The sequence below is a fragment of the Rhinoraja longicauda genome, chromosome 31, assembly GCF_053455715.1.
Source record: "Rhinoraja longicauda isolate Sanriku21f chromosome 31, sRhiLon1.1, whole genome shotgun sequence".
In the NCBI taxonomy this organism is placed as follows: Eukaryota; Metazoa; Chordata; class Chondrichthyes; order Rajiformes; family Arhynchobatidae; genus Rhinoraja; species Rhinoraja longicauda.
Window position 1 is genome coordinate 21,878,887 of NC_135983.1, and position 16,306 is coordinate 21,895,192.

At 44.0% G+C, this 16,306-nt stretch overlaps 2 protein-coding genes across 5 annotated transcripts; both read right to left on the reverse strand.

Moving 5' to 3' along the window:
- Positions 1-922: 922 nt before the first annotated feature.
- med22 (mediator complex subunit 22) lies at positions 923-12,366 on the reverse strand. 4 transcript variants are annotated; one of them, XM_078426160.1, is made up of 5 exons: positions 12,197-12,366; positions 9,910-10,047; positions 8,807-8,887; positions 6,457-6,665; positions 923-2,114 (listed from the first exon to the last, which is right to left on the reverse strand). In XM_078426160.1, exons 2-5 carry the CDS (start codon positions 10,030-10,032, stop codon positions 1,901-1,903), a joined length of 627 nt encoding a protein of 208 aa, XP_078282286.1. In that variant the 5' UTR covers positions 10,033-10,047; positions 12,197-12,366; the 3' UTR covers positions 923-1,900. The 4 variants fall into 4 exon arrangements, with proteins under 4 accessions (XP_078282286.1, XP_078282284.1, XP_078282285.1 ...); XM_078426158.1 differs by having other exon boundaries at positions 923-2,120; positions 12,197-12,363; XM_078426159.1 differs by having other exon boundaries at positions 923-2,120; positions 12,148-12,211.
- A 719-nt stretch (positions 12,367-13,085) lies between these two features.
- On the reverse strand, positions 13,086-16,306 carry dnlz (DNL-type zinc finger). Its single transcript, XM_078426042.1, has 3 exons — positions 16,054-16,306; positions 14,648-14,787; positions 13,086-14,054 (listed from the first exon to the last, which is right to left on the reverse strand). The coding sequence occupies exons 1-3, from the start codon at positions 16,282-16,284 to the stop codon at positions 13,889-13,891; spliced, it is 537 nt and encodes a 178-aa protein (XP_078282168.1). The 5' UTR covers positions 16,285-16,306; the 3' UTR covers positions 13,086-13,888.

Here is a 16,306-nt window from a genome sequence, read left to right on the forward strand (position 1 = left end):
GTGCGGTCTCACTAGGGCCCTGTACAACTGCAGAAGGACCTCTTTGCTCCTATACTCAACTCCTCTTGTTATGGCTTTCTTCACTGCCTGCTGTACCTGCATGCTTCCTTTCAGTGACTGATGCACTAGGACACCCAGATCTCATTGTACGTCCCCGTTTCCTAACTTGACACCATTCAGATAATACTCTGCCTTCCCATTCTTACCACCAAAGTGGCTAATCTCACACTTATCCACATTAAACTGCATCTGCCATGCATCCGCCCACTCACTCACACAACCTGTCCAAGTCACCCTGCAACCTCATAGCATCTTCCTCACAGTTCACACGACCACCCAGCTTTGTATCATCTGCAAATTTGCTAATGGTACTTTTAATCCCTTCATCCAAGTCATTAATGTATATTGTAAATAGCTGCGGTCCCAGCACCGAGCCTTGCGGTACCCCACTAGTTACTGCCTGCCATTCTGAAAGGGACCCATTTATCCCCACTCTTTGGTCTCCAGTCAAAAATTCCAGAAATTATGAGAAATGGCATTTTCATTCTTCATTGTTCCAAGATAATGAGACATCCTCAAATTCCTCATCCCATCCCATGTTTGAAACTGGATGACTCTCACGACACACAATACATGGAAGACAAGCATCATAGTGTGTGCAGGATACCTGTGGAGTGGAGCAGTAATGCCAGCTGTTTCTTCCAGCATTGCCCCCCCCCCCCCCTCCAACTACTACCCATCCTCTCTCCCCAAAACAGATGGAGCCATGAAGGGAACCCCAACCTCTTCACCACGTAGGAATAGACCATTACAAACAACCCCTCCCCACCCCTCACTAATCTTGTGGGTCACTGACTTCACAGCAATGGTTTAACTTGCATGAGAATCTATAGGATAAAAAACACAGGACAAAGTCTCCGGTTGAAATTTACTAACAATTTCAAATGTTACACAACGTTATTCCGCTGGTGCAGCTCTTTAGATCGGGAAATTATTTTATTGCGCAAAGTCAACGTGACTTCTCTTTTAAAAGAAATCAAAACTCATGACATTAAGACTGGGTCAAGTAATACTGTTGAAGATTATTCTGAGGTTAGTCATTCAGCTTCAAGGCAGTGTCGTGCTAAATCACTCTCGCCTTCAGATTTTGCTGCTTGCCGCTCTCTTGATATTGAGCTGTTTGAAATTAAGACTATATTAATGGTTCCTACCTTAGGTTTCATTGTCCCTCTTGGTTGGTCAACTAAATGAAACTGTAGTCATGACATTTACACAGCACACATATCAGACAATGCCACGAGATCCCTGTTATTGACACTAATAGTAAAAACCAATAACTAACCAAACGGCAGTCAAAAGAAAGTCTCCATTTCAAAACAAATAAAAGAGGTGAAAATAGACAGCGGGTTGTTCAGCGTCTGAAAGGGGGTAAAAGATTTTGGGGAGGATGGTGAAGACACCGAGTCCCTGGGGGAACTTTGGAGAATAGTTGGACTTTGAGCAAAGGATAACCAGCTTTACCCACTTCATCTGGCCTGTTGCCCTTTAATTGGTGAGACCAGGAGCAAAATATGGGGCAAGCAAGTCAGTGTCATCCCCCTAAGGTGCACCCACCTGTAATACATATCCATCTCTCTCTCTCTCTCTCTGATGCTAGCGAGGCCGTCTAGTTCTGCAGCTACAACCTCACAGTTTCACATTAGTCGTTTGTACATTGACGCCTTTGCCCGGTCAACAGCATCTTGTCAACAGTGTTAGTGGAGGCATGAGCATGTGCAGCGAGGCTTTCACTTGGCTGTGTTGCTGCTCCGTTTGTGGTCAAGCTTTGCTCGCTGAGGACAGGGCCTTGGTCGATCTCACTTGCCCTGTCCAGAGGTTCTCTCTCTCTCCCCCCCCCCCCTCACACAGGGTCCGGGGTGCCCGCTCTGTGGCCATTCACCTGCGGCTGCAAGGTGGTGCTGTTGAGCGCGGCTCCGGCGTTGGCTTCTCCCGGTGGTACCGCCGCGGCAGAGGGCACGATTTCCGCCGCCATCTCCTCTTCCGGCGTGAGCGCCCCCTCCTCCTCCCGTCTCCGGTACGCCTCGCAGAGTGGGAGGTCAGCACCGTCCCACAGGCTGTAGCTTGCCACGAACAAAGATGGCGTAAGAAAGAAGAGCAACAGATGTAAGAACGAATCAAGAGTATGAGCAACAAAAATAAAAATAAAGGGAGTTAGTGACAAAGATAGGGAAGAACTTGCATTTCTGTTGTGCCTTTCAACAGCTCAGGACCTCCAACAGAATATCTTTAACACAGATGCAGGAGGAGGTCATTTAGCCCTTCGAAGCTGATCTCCCATTCAATAAATGAACATCCAAACTCTGTACCCTATTCCTGCACTCTGCTCCTATCCCTTGACCCACCCATAACAGCTACATCCATCTCCTTATTGACTATATTTAATGATTTGGCCTCCACCTGGATTTGGAATCCAGGTCGCCCATTCTCTGATTGAAAATATTTCTCATCTCAGCCCTACAGGTCCTGTCTATGATTCCTGGTTCTGGACATCTCTGCCATTGAGAACACCTTTGTCGCATGTGTCCATTCCAGTCAGAAACTTTCAGTTTCAATCGGTCCCCTCATTCTTCCCAGCTCCAGCAAAGGTAAGCCCAATTGTCCCAATCGCCCTTGATGTGCCAATCCTGTTACCCTTGTGCACCAGTCAATCCCAGGGAATAGTCTGTTGAACCTTTGCTGCAGTCCCTCCATGGAAAGAATATCCTTTCTCAGACAGGGAGACCAAAACTGTACACAGCACTCAAGGTGTGGGCTCACTAAGGCTCTGCATGAATGTTTGCCTTCTCAACCACCCTGCTGTATTAATATACTTGCTTTCATCAACTGGTGTACACAAGAATGCTAATACCCACAGGTTTAAGTCAGCAGTAGTAATTAGGAGTCTGCCAATTTAACCACACAAACAGCAATAATGGCCCACATGGTAATTTTTTTTTGGACTTGTTGGTTAAGCAATAAATATTGGCCAGGTATCAATGTACTGCTGCTATTGCTTAAATCAGTGCCATGGGATTTTTTTACACCCAAGAGGCCTTCAACCCTAGCATCAACCCTCTCCCTATGCAGGTCATCAGACAACAGTAATAATAGCAATAAAAGTTGACCTTTTCAAGACCGTGGCCTTCTTTGGCTTTATCCACAACTTCTGCTTAAAAGCTTATGTTTTTTTTAGAAAGACAACTCTAAAAACTCAACTCATCTAAAGTAAATTATCTCTGACAGTGCAGTGCCACCCTCAGTATGATACCATTTTTATTTTTGCACATATATTAGAAGCACACACACAGAGCTTAGCTACTCAGAGCCACAGCTAGACCTGTGGAGCTGAAGGGTCCTTGTACAAGGATAGGTGCACAAACATTCTCAGTGTCTCTTGAACATGTATTAACAAATTCAAGTGATTTTCCCCGTTCTTTCCAAGTGACTGTTGCATTAAAGGCTCCAAACTAATGCAAGTTCTTGTGGAATGTGAGTTCTTTGTTAGAAAGCAAGCTTTAAAACTACACTTCAGAGACCATATCAAACACCCCAGCTGGATTAGCACAGGTTAGATACATTTTAAAGCTCCTTCACCACTGTCCCACTGAGGCAGCAACCCTTTCCCTATGATACAAGTCATCAGCAAACAGTAATAACGCGGATAAAAGCTGATGTTTTCAAGTTTCTGTGGGCTTCTTTGTGAATTTACCACCACAACTAATTAAAAGCTTATTAAATTTTTTTTAGAAAGACAACTCTTAGAACAGTAACTCAACAGAAAGCAAATGGCAAGTTGGTATAACTTAAATTAGATGAGGTGAAACATTAAATGGAAAAAAAGTAATTGGAAATCAATGATTTGTATATTTTAACTTTATTTAAGTCGTATATAAAATGTTGAATCTTTAATGCAGGATGCTGGAATGTGTAACAGAATTAAGCATCCAGTCTAAATAATATATAATTTTTCAAATAAACAAGTACAGAAATAAAAACAACTTTCTTTAAAATGCTGGGAACAATGAACAAGGCACAAGATTTAAATGACAATTATTAAATGCACATTCAGCTGGACACGACTACTGGAAGGACCCATTAATTAAGGTAAGTTAAGCTTTCAGTCCGTGCTTTAAGCCACTGTAGACCTCAGTGACATAAAGCTTTAAAATTTAAAGAATGTGTTTCACTGAAATAGCATCAGCAATGATTAGTTTAGATACAGTTCGGAAATAGGCCCTTCGGCCCACCGTGTCCGCGCCGACCAGCGATCCCCACACACTAACACTATCCTACACACACTAGGGACAATTTACTATTATATCAAGCCGATTAACCTACAAATGTGTACGTGTTTGGAGTGTTGGAGGGAACTGGACATCCAAAATTTACCGCTGATAGCGTAGTCGTGTATGTTTAATTTGTGCGTCTTTGAATTATGCACTGCTTGTCAAACACGTAACCTCCGTGTAAAGCGTGAGGTGCCTGCAATGGGAGAAGTACCTGGACCGGCATGGAATACTGGGGGGGGGGGGGGGGGGGCGTACAGCTCAGAACACTGCGATATCACGGGGGCGCACTGCGCAACAGGAGTTGTACGCACAGCATTACATTGGATGGGCATTGAACATTCTTGGCTCTGTGGCTCGTTTACGACTAATATTCTGTTAAGACGCCACTTGGATATGCCACAGGTACGTAGCGGCCCAACACTGGACCAGAACGAGATGAGCAAGCAACTTGCAGCTGTTATAACAGAGGATAATCAGGCAATTGGCAGAAATGATACGAGTTACACAAGGAATTCACAGCCAGTGATGTGATGGGATGTAAAGCAGGTTCAATGCTTATAACACACGAATATCAGCACTGCTGGTATTATTGTCCCATTTCAATGTGGAATGAATGAGGTTCTGAATTATACAGTTCTTCAATTTCAACAATTTTAACTTAGTAATTTTTTTTTCATTTCACAGCATACAAACGATATAAAAATATTGTATGATATAATATAAAATGTTGCTGCAGTGATTATTATGTATAAAATGCTTTGTGCCATTGATGATAGTTAAATTAAATTCCCTTTAATATACTGCTCATCTAAAAATGGAGTGTTGCCTCTTCAAGGCCACATTGTCAACATGCATCAAACAAACAAACATAGGACTACATCCCTTCCCCTAAAATTATGACACAGGAATTTGTGTCACACACATCGTTATAACGTCTGACAAATAAGGTTTAGTGCATAGGTAAACTTGTGTAAGATTATATCATAGTGAGATATGTAAAAGTCCAGTTTGTGCTTTAAAAATCACATCATTGCATAAAATAGGGCAGGAAAATTCTGTCCAGAATCCAAAATGATTGCATTGGTTTGTTGCATAGTGGAGGGCATTGTTTCTGCCTCACGTGAAACGTGTGTTTTAAATTTCAATGCCCTTTGCACAAGGAGACAGGAAAGGCAAACTAACAGGTGCTAGAGCAGTCAGGACGATCTTCAAAGCTGCATTAGTGACACCCCTTCCGCACGGGAATGCTTGAAGATTGACAAACATCCTCAGCTGGGTTTGCTCCTCCAAGCAGGCTATTTGTATCCCACGGTTTCCATGAGGGATCAGTACATTTTGTTTAAAAGGTCATGGTGTATGAGGGGGTAGGGTTGCCCAAGAGACTTTTCATGTAAACACAACGCAAAAATGATTTTCCGCTGTGCATCAGGAATTAATATCAGACAAGAGTTGGAATGAGGAAGAAATGTGTTAAAAAAATACAGAAGCTACCCTGACCCTCATATACAAGAATCTACACAAGGTTAATAGGCACTGACTGGTAAGGGTTGTAAAAATACCCATCGCGTTCAGATTGAGACTGCAGTCAGCTAAGATTGTGTACTGCAAAGGTGCTCCAAACAGCCCCAACCCGAATACAAAGTATAATATGCAGGAAAGAAAGAAAGATTTCCATTTCTAGTGCATGACATAAGGAGATCGACAATAAACTGCATCGTGGAAACGTGTAGGGAGGAACTGCAGATGCTGGTTTAAACCCAAGATAGACACAAAAATCTGGTGTAACTCAGCGGATCAGGCAGCATCTCTGGCGAAAAGGAATGGGTGACGTTTTGGGTCGAGACCCACTGAGTTACTTCTTGTGTCTGTCTTTTGCATTATGGAAATTATGTTGAAATAGACACCCCTCTTCTCATGTCAAGGAAATACACTGGTGCAATGGAATCAGTACAAGAACATTACAACGCAAAAACCTCAGCATGTTAAATTTGGCGAGAGAAGAATATTACGTTGTGGGATTAACAAAGTGTTACATTGAGGAGGTGAGACTGTGGAGTATGTCAGCCCCCCTGTTGTGGGCGCTCAGACACGTTCAAGACGAGTAAGGGTAGTCCTGTGCTATTTGTACCTGGAGGAGTAATATTCTTCTTCTAGCTCGTACAGGTCGATCGCAATCTCATCTCTCAGGGTGATCAGCTTCTTGTCACATTCTTCCTGCAGATTCCAGAGCTGCTGCTTCCGCTGGTTAATGGCTTCGTTCACCGAGGGAAAGTCGTTCAGAATCAGGAACTGTTTAAGGTCTGACACCAGCTTCATCAGAGACTCCCCGGCACGCACCTAAAGCAAGGCAGCAAAGAAAAGACCAGCGATAGACCAGTGTCAGAGGTGATGGGGAGAAGGCAGGAGAACGGGGTTGGGAGGGAGAGATAGAACAGCCATGATTGAATGATGGAGATGTGATGGGCCGAACGGTCTAATTCTACTCCTATCACTCATGATAGGATTTGCCACATACACACATACTATGCATTTCCAAGCCAATTTCTCTATGCATGACACCCAGTGTCAAGATAGTGTCAAGACAAGTGAAGTCCTGCATTAGAGTTGTGGGCGAGGGAAGCTTAGACTAGGATGTGCAGTTAATTCCTTTTTTTAAACTAACAGTTCAACATTCTGCTGTTGGCGATGTAGAAACAAAAAAGCAGTCTTGCAACTGCCTGAAACTATTAAACAGAAATAGCGGTGTGTCCAGGTCGCTGAATATGTTGCATTATTCCATCAGATACCATAAATTCATCTCTCTTTCGTAATGCATATTCGTTACATAACAAAAATTAACCAATCTTGGCTTTAAAAATTTCAACTGATTTGTATCATGTGCAACTTTCTGGGATACTGGGTTCCACAATTTCACTAACGTTTGTGTGAAGGGAGTACTTCCGGACCTCATCGCTGAATAATCCAGTTCGTTTTTAAAAATTTGGATTCCTCTCATTCCTTACTTGCACATTTCTATTACGAAATCCTGTTCATATCATAAATGACACGTAGCTCTTTAAAATAAGACCCCCAAACGTAGAATGCAATTACACCGTGATGAATTTACACTGAAAGCTTCCATTAAGACAGTATAATGAAAATAAGTCAGGAATTGGATGTTAGTTCATATTAAGAAAACATTACCTGCCAAATTGCTATTAAGTATTATTCCAAATCCTTACACAAAAAATTATGAATTCATCACAATTTAGATGAGGAACTAATTCTAGCTTTCTACAGTTCCAAAGATAAAGAGTAATATTGTATTCAGCTGTAATCAAAACTGCTTGGGATATTCAGCGGGCCAAGCAGCATATGTGGTGACAGAAATTGAGCTAGTGTTTCACACCAATGATTTTTAATCTGGTGCTGCCTTGTAATCCTCCCATTGCAGGTGCTTTCATGATCAATTATTTAAAGTTTCCAGGTTTCACTTGGAGTTTTATTGTTAGTCTGGAACTTCCACTGAAGTCAGCTGCAAGTCAGTGGATAATCAACTGGAGGTGTCCCATCCCGAATCAGTCTGGGTGGAAATATTCTACATGCAGACTTTGCTAAAGCAAATGATTCCTGTATTGCTCAAGTAGCTTAGTGACTCATCATCAACAATATACTTCCCTGAATCTTTAACCAAGGCTCGGCAAAAGTGTGCTAATCAAACTAAAGTGCGAGCCACACATGGGAGATATGATGACCTGGACAAAAATCTACCAAACAGGCAACTTTTGAAGAAGCATGTTAAAGGGCAAAGGAGATGCAGCGGTCTAAAAAGGGGAATGCCAGGAATATTTCATGGAATTTCTTCCCCAATATAAAAGCGAATGATATCTATATGAGATGGTCCTTGTAAGATTGATCAATGCTCATGGAACCTGAATGAGTGTGTGTGGGACCCGTACCTCAGTGAGGATCAGTGTGTGTGTGTGTGTGAGACCCGTACCCCAGTGAGGGTCAGAGTGTGTGTGTGACCCCTACCCCAGTGAGGGTCAGAGTGTGTGTGTGACCCCCTACCCTAGTGAGGGTCAGTGTATGCAAGGCCCGTACCCAGTAAGGGTCAGTGTGTGGGACCCGTACCACAGTGAGGGTCAGTGTGTGTGTGGGGCCTGTACCCCAGTGAGGGTCAGTGTGTGTGTGACCCATATGCCAGTGAGGGTCAGTGTATGCGAGGCCCGTACCCCAGTGAGGGTCAGTGTTTGTGTGGGGCCTGTACCACAGTGAGGGTCAGTGTGTGTGTGTGTGTGTGTGGGGCCTGTACCACAGTGAGGGTCAGTGTGTGTGTGGGGCCTGTACCACAGTGAGGGTCAGTGTGTGTGGGGCCCGTACCACAGTGAGGGTCAGTGTATGCGAGGCCCGTACCGTAGCCAGAGCCCAAGAAGTGAGACAGAGAACAAAGAAAACCAAGCTGACAAAATTGTGCGTTTGAGCTTGTTGGTACGTACAATATTTGCTGCTCTCACGTGCATCTCGTAGTGATCCTGCTCACACTGAGTTGCGCGGGAGACCTGTGTCTCATCTTCGACCTGCAAGATAAGATTCAGCATTCAGTTCAGAGTTTCTGGGAGTCCACATCAAGCCTGCAAGACCTGGCAGTTCCAGCTAGCTGGCAGCTTGCTACTTCTTAGTTCAATGAATTTTGAAACAAGGTATCTGGAGCAGGATGCAAGAACGAGTGTTCAGCCCTCATTCAAATCATCGTAAACCAGCAACTCAACCCATCAATGCTCCACATGACAAAACAGCAGGGGGGTTGATCAAGGCTGATCTTTCCCTCTTACCCAAATCACCATCACCCTCAACTCTCTTAATAAATAATCCCTCACAACATACAAATGTACGAGTCAAATGAAAACCCAGTGCCTAAGTGGAGATCAGATGTGAAGAAACGTTGTGCTTTTCTGGATGTGCGAGTGTGAAGGAAGAGTATGCTTCCCCTTCGGCCCCAAACTAACCCATTCCCTCCACGTCCTGCAATCTGACCATTGTCCTCCAGGTCACAGTAAACCTAAATAACCCAATCTTCCATGATCTCTTGTCCATGCAAGTAGAAACCTAACTTCTCCCACGTTACTGAAGATAGACACAGAATGCTCGAGTAACTCAGCGGGGCAGGCAGCATCTCTGGAGGGAAGGAACAGATGATGTTTCAGGTCGAGACCCTTCTTCAGAAGGTCCAGACCCAAAACGTCACCCATTCCTTCTCTCCAGAGATGCTGCCTGTCCCGCTGAGTTATTCCAGCATTTTGTGTCTATCTTTGTTTTCTCCTGGGTTGCAATCTCTTCTGTGCTGTTCCCCCACACAGCATAGAACCCAATCTGTCAACCAGACAGTCAGAAAAATAGAGCATCCATACTGTGCAGTTAAATCCTCAGAGTCTATACATATAGATTTCAGACAACTACTGAAAATCTTGCCCACGTACATTTTAGAGCCTTGATGTATCAATGGAGGAAAAAACCCATCTTAAACGATTAGAACGTGAAATTGAGGCTCTTTCGCACAACACCCGTGCACACAATTTGTTCCAGACTGATTGCCACGTACCCGAGCACTTTTAATGATTTCTGTGAAGTTATCCAGAATAGATTTGATATCATCCTTCAACCTCTTGTTGTAGGACTGCAGCAGGAGCTCTTTACTTTGAGGCAGTGTCCGTTGCTGCGACATTCCTGACTTGTTTCCCTGCATTGACAAAAGTCACAATATGCAAGCAGCATGTTATTAAAGCATTCTCAACACTTTGTTGTTGTTCAGTTCAACAGGAGTGGCTTTCCCCTAATTGACACAAAGTGCTGGAGTAACTCAGCAGGCCAGGCAGCATCTCTGGAGAACATGGATAAGTGACGTGGCGAGGACTCCTTCCCAAAGAAAAAGGCCCGGAGGTGGAGGAAGAATACTTCATGACGGGCCTGGATCTCGTAGAGATGGGGGCAGAGGGGCACATGGGCAAAGCCTCTGTTGAGGACAAACCATTCTGTTTCTCTGGCATTCCCCTGTTTAATTTGGTATCACAGTTCCTGTACAGCCCTGATCCAGATTTGATGACAATAGTGCACTGTTCACAGCAATACTCTAAAAGAGGACAATGACCTAAAGTTGTGGATTTGATGAGACTTATTCAAAAGGGCAAAAGTTGAGTTCCAGTCCTGATGATTGAGCATGGACTGCTGAGGGTTCTTTCACAGCATTAAACTACGGTGGCTTTGCTCAGTCAGGTGGATATAGACAATCTGACTGTACTATTTGACGAGTTACCTCTCAACCAGCTTCACTATAAACGCGAGTTGGTTTAATCACAGCGGGAACTTGCTAAAAACAAATGGCTGTCATACTCTCCATGTTACAAGATTGGACTCTTCTGCAAAATAATGCCATGGAATTTTTAATTCGGACATTGGAAATCTGAAATAAAGAGATAAATTGCTGGAAACAATCAACAGACTAGATAAGATTTGTGGAAAGAGAAACAGGCTTAACATTTAAGATTCTAGACCCTTTGTCGTGGAGCATCAGCAGATTGTGTTCGTGCCTCTACGGGGCCCTGAGACCTTAAATATAAAAACAGATGCTTTGCTCCACCAAGCCCACACTAATGTGCACCCACCCATCATCCCATTAATCTATTTTATTATCCCCACATTCCCATTAACTCCCCCAAGATTTTACCTACATACGAGTGGCCAACAAACCTACTAACTCATATGCCCGTGGGATGAGTGGGGAAACAGGAACATTTGGACATTGTCAAGGGGAGAGCGTACAAACACCACTTAGTCTGAAAGTCTTGACGTGAAACGTTACCTGTCCAATCCCTCCATAATTGTTGCCTGACCTGCTAAGTTCCTCCAGCACTTTGTTCTTTGCTCAACATGCCATCATCTGCAGTTCCTTGTGTCCCAGTTTAGACTTCACCATTCCAAATCAGAGTTGAGAGTTGTACATCACTGAGCTTGCCACTGAGGTAGGCAAGGACTGCAGAACATCTTTCAATTTAGTCTCTGAACATAGTGCCCATCTTAGACCGGACACCCAACCATTGACTCCATTACACTGCCTTGGGAAAACAGCCAACATAATGGAGGACCTTTCCCATCCCAGCCATTCCTTCTCCCTGCTCGAGTCAGACAGAAGCTTGAAAGCACACAGCACCAGACCCAGGAACATTCTCGACCCGAAACGTCACCATTCCTTCTCTCCAGAGATGCTGCCTGTCCCGCCGAGTTACTCCAGCATTTTTGTGCCTATCTCCAGGAACAGCTTCTTCCTCTCTGTTATTACACTTTTGAACGGTCCTTCCACAAGCTGGGGTACTGCTCCATTCACCAACCTACATCATTTCGGACATTGGACCTTTTGTCTCTGCCAGGAACTGCTACATTACAATGAGGTACTTGCATTTTTTTTCATGTATTAATTAAATACAATGAAAATATATCAATGAGAAAGAGTTAACTCAAAGCTTTCCTTTGAGCCATTGATGTTAAGAACCATTTTCTGCACTTTGTACCGTTCTCTTCGCTTTCCCAATCGTACTTTTGAGTTTGATTTGTTTATTTGTATTTACGTGCAATGTTATCTGAGTGCACCCAAAGCTTTCAACCGTCCCTCCGTACACGTGATGATAATAATAACAAACTTAAAACTAAATCCATCCCCCATTTCATCCCTCCCATCCTTTGCTGCACAGGTTCAGAAGGCGGATCTCTGACCTCCAGCACCCACCGGTTAGGACCACCCGCTTTTCCCCCACGTTTACCCCCTGCTCTTCGGCCCGTTTGTCACCTTGGTGGGGAACACCTTGAGGCCTTCACCGCCCCTCACAACAACTCACCACAACACAGGCCGCGGACACGGTGCTTCCCCCCCCCCCAACCCCGGTCCCTGCTGCCCTACAGCCCGCCTCCTGACGAGACCGATTGGAGTTGGGGCCCGAACGGATCGCTTTCTCTATGGCGAGCCGAGCTGTCCGTTAAAAGTGAGCGCCAGCAATCAACGCTCGGCGGGCGCCCTGCGTGACGACCGCCATTTTGAGAAGGTCGCGCCATGTTGGTGAGGTCGTGCCACCTTCACAGAGATGTGCAGGCAGGAACTGCAGATGCTGGTTTACACCAAAGACAGACACAAAATATTGGAGTCACTCAGCGGGACAGGCAGCATTAAAATGAAGAACCCGAAACGTCACCTCTTTCTTTTCTCCAGAGATGCTGTCTGACCTGCTGAGTTACTCCAGAATTTTGTTGTCTAGCATCAAATAACAGACAAATGGAAAATGCAAAATCAAATTGCAGATGACAGACGGACAGCAAATAGACAAATGGAAAATGCAAAATCAAACTATAGGGGAAAGAAAAATGTAGTAGTCTTCATATCGCTTGAATATTATGCAAAAACAAAGCAAGTTTAAAGAGTAATTATCGTAATGGTAAGCACTGTAATTCTAGCAATGGTTTGGGGGATAGCAAACAGCAGGAGGAATTAATGCATCCACAAATTCATGTTATGACTTAAAATTCAAGTAGTGAAATATAAATATGTATCAGAATAGAACAGTGAATAGAAAATTTCAATGAATTCTATAATGACATCTTAACATTTGTTGCAGACCATCAAGCTGACAGCTTACCATAAGAAACAAATAAATGACAAAATGAGGTCGTATTTTATACTATTTTATTATAATTCTACAAAGTAATGACAGGTTTTGTAATAACAAACTCTATCCATAGACTTAAGCAGACAAGAATGACAAATCAGTCGAGACTTGCAATCCTTATTTACAATTTGCCTGAAAATTATAGTGATGCAAACTGGCAATCTTTTTTTCATTTCAGGAAATTTAGAAAATTCAGTTTAGAACTGAACTGTTCTATCTTGATTTCTTCCTTTTTCAGAATGTCAGACAATATTGAACAAGCTAATCTGCTACCCAATGTCTTCCTGTGAATGAGCTTCTCTGAAGGCTGTTATTATTTCTGAAGGAACAATTCAATGCACTTAGAAAAATATATATCTTTGGCTTGCATGTTTTACTCCATAATTCTTCTCAGGCATCGCTGAGGTCTGCTGGCTCCAAGCCTTTGTTCAAACTATTTACAGACGTAGCCACATTTGTCATGGACACATCTCTAATGGACCTGGCAAAGGTGGTGAGTTGTCCAGTGCTGCTGTCGGTGAGACATAGCTGCTCCACAATGCTTTTTTACTTCAGAATGATGAAGTAATGGCAGAATATTTCCAGTCGGGATACTGTATGACTTGGAGGCGCACTAGCATTTGGTATTATCATGCACCTGCTACCCTCATCCTTTCTGGAATAGACAGGCTTTTGAACTCTTGCTACTGCAGATCATATACACCACAGGCGGGATACTGTATGTGTCATCCACATTCATTTAAGTTTACTGGTGGATAATGTCATACTTTGTGGAATTTCCCTCAGATCAGCTGAACTTAAATAAAGAGGCAATTCCAGGGACCCCAGTGATTTTCTCCTTCATCAAAACTTTCTATGCTGGCAACAGTATTAGGATTTAGGTTGATCTCCAGAGCTCAGGTGGTCCTTAGAAATGTCTCCCTCAGCTGAATCTTCAGGTTTATCACTGTCAACATCTGTCATAATTTCCAGAGAGCCATCGCCAATCACTCGATGAACCTTTTCTCCTCTTGCAGCCAATATTTCTTCGATATTCCTGATGGCATTAGCAAAATTAAAATTAAAATGATGCCTTAACAATCAAAGAAACCTCAAGTGGGGTTAGAAGATGAAGGACAATTGAGCCACATTGAGTTCAGATGTTTAAAAGCTGTACTCTAATTTTATATTGAACAGTAAACTGAAAACCTGGTTTGCAGACCAGAGTGGAGCAGGATTTTCTCTGCAGTTCAACTTGAGGAATGGCATTGTAGCGTACCAGTTCCAGAGAAAAACTCCAATATCCGCAATGAGGTGGTTGAGAAAAATAGGGAAGGTTATGTATGGCCTTATCAAAGTCTACTTATAGCTGACAATAAGTAGAAATACAGATAAGGTTACTTGAAAAGAGTTAATTTTTCATGATAAGTTACTGAACATACCCAGGTGTTTTTGTGCAAATCTGGTCATTGCATTTCAATCATTCCTGGCTACTTTTGTTTTACAGTTCATCACTATCCCGTTTAGGAAAAAGAAGTAACAGAAGAAAACTACAATTGATTGGGAGAGTGAAGATGCCAACATTGAGCCCCACTAATTCGCTGAAATTGTAAGTAAAATTACACCATTTTAACCAAACAGGGAACTTACTTTTTTCCTTCTAGGTCTGAAAACCATCCCAAATTGTCTGCTATAATATGATGATTGCTGCACCCAGGACACTTTACGATAACCACTCCATTGTGATAAGCAAGCTTTGAAATCCTCTTTGCAGATCTTGCATTGCACACCTAAAACAAGATAACACTTCTGCATTGTTAACAGGAAATGCCCAAGTCACTGCTTACATTGCCTTTATGCCTGGTTCTATTTTCCATTTCTATACTTGATAGCAAACCTTTCTTCCCACTCACAACCACCCCTTCCCCTCATCTTGTGCTCTTTTCCAAATAAACACTGGATGTTGAACACAGGACCTCCGGCCTCTGATTGCCCTGTTTCACCTCGGAGGTTAGACAAGAATTTTCCCATCTCGCCACATTTTCATGTAGCTCACAACACAGAGTCGTTGTGGGTATTGCAGTGGTGCAGATAGTGGAACTGCTTGCCTCACAGCACAACAGCCAAGATTCAATCTGACCTACAGTGTTGTATGTATGGAGTTGCACGTTCTCCTGGTGACCACATGGATTTCCTCTGACTGCTCCAGTTTCCTCCCAGATCCTCAAAACAGAGGTTGGTAGAGTAATTGACCATTGTAAATTGCCCCTTGTGTGCACAGATGAGTGGTAGAATCGAGGAAGGAATTCATTGAAAAGATTTGGTTAGGATTAGTGTATGTGCAATGGTATAAATGATGTGCCAAAGAGCTTGTTTCTGTGTTGTACCTTTCTATGATGAGTCTCCCCTGGCTCTCAAAGTATTCCCATCAAACCCAGTGGAGTTGCTGCCTTACAGTGCCAGAGACCCAGGTTCACTCACAACCACAAGTGGTGTCTGTGTGGAGTTTGCATGTTCTCTCTGCGACCACGTGGGTTTCTTCTGGATGTTCCGGTTGGCTCCCATTTCACAAGGTGTGTGGATTTCTAGCTCGATCGGCCTCTGTAAAATTTGCCCTCGTGTGTGAGCAGTGGATGCGAGAGTGAGATAACATAACACTAGTGATTGATGGTCAGCATGGACCTTTTCACTGTATCCAAGTGCAGGTGGCTATAATAAATCAAGATCTGCACATCTTTCAAATTTGGAAGAGCACCATGCTCTTTAACATGTACCATGATAAAGAGCACCATTATCCATGCCTGGATAATCCTGTGCAATCTCCATACTGACAGCAGCTAAGATCAGGATGGAACCCTCCTTGACCTTGCTGAGCCACCAGGTTAATATCTGCTTTCCCCCGCCTTCCAGGTTACTCTCTGGAGACAATAACTTATCCACACTCGTTGCAACCCCCTGGTTGCAGTGGGAGAGTGAACAGCGGGGCCTCTCCAACACACGGCGGGGGTAGAAGCCGTCTCTTCACTGACACTGTCCCCCCCGGGTCAGTTGCCCACCTTGCAGGTGTAGACCAACTGATAGTGTGTGGCCGAGGCCTGGGTTGCGCCCACCACGGTGGCCCGCTGTCCCCGGCCGGTGCGGAGGCCTCTACACTGCACCGCGAACCGCCCGCCTTCGCGACCAGCACCGGCATGGAGAACCGTGCGCGGCCATCCGGAGGCCGCCGCCAGCAGCAGCCGAGCGGTCGCTGTCCTCCCGAAACGAGCAAACGTGAGGCCCAGGCTCATCTCTTCCACGTAGGCCGCAGCT

Excerpts from the sequence above, each read along its gene's own strand:
- med22 (XM_078426158.1), bottom strand. The coding sequence starts at position 10,032 with ATGTCGCAGCAACGGACACTGCCTCAAAGTAAAGAGCTCCTGCTGCAG. Across the intron at positions 8,888-9,909 it reads AAATCATTAAAAGTGCTCGG|GTCGAAGATGAGACACAGGT; the intron begins GTACGTGGCAAT and ends CTTATCTTGCAG. Across the intron at positions 2,121-6,456 it reads GAAGAATATTACTCCTCCAG|CTACAGCCTGTGGGACGGTG; the intron begins GTACAAATAGCA and ends GTTCGTGGCAAG.
- dnlz (XM_078426042.1), bottom strand. The coding sequence starts at position 16,284 with ATGAGCCTGGGCCTCACGTTTGCTCGTTTCGGGAGGACAGCGACCGCT. Across the intron at positions 14,788-16,053 it reads AGTTGGTCTACACCTGCAAG|GTGTGCAATGCAAGATCTGC; the intron begins GTGGGCAACTGA and ends ATCTTGTTTTAG. Across the intron at positions 14,055-14,647 it reads TCAGACCTAGAAGGAAAAAA|GAATATCGAAGAAATATTGG; the intron begins GTAAGTTCCCTG and ends TAATGCCATCAG.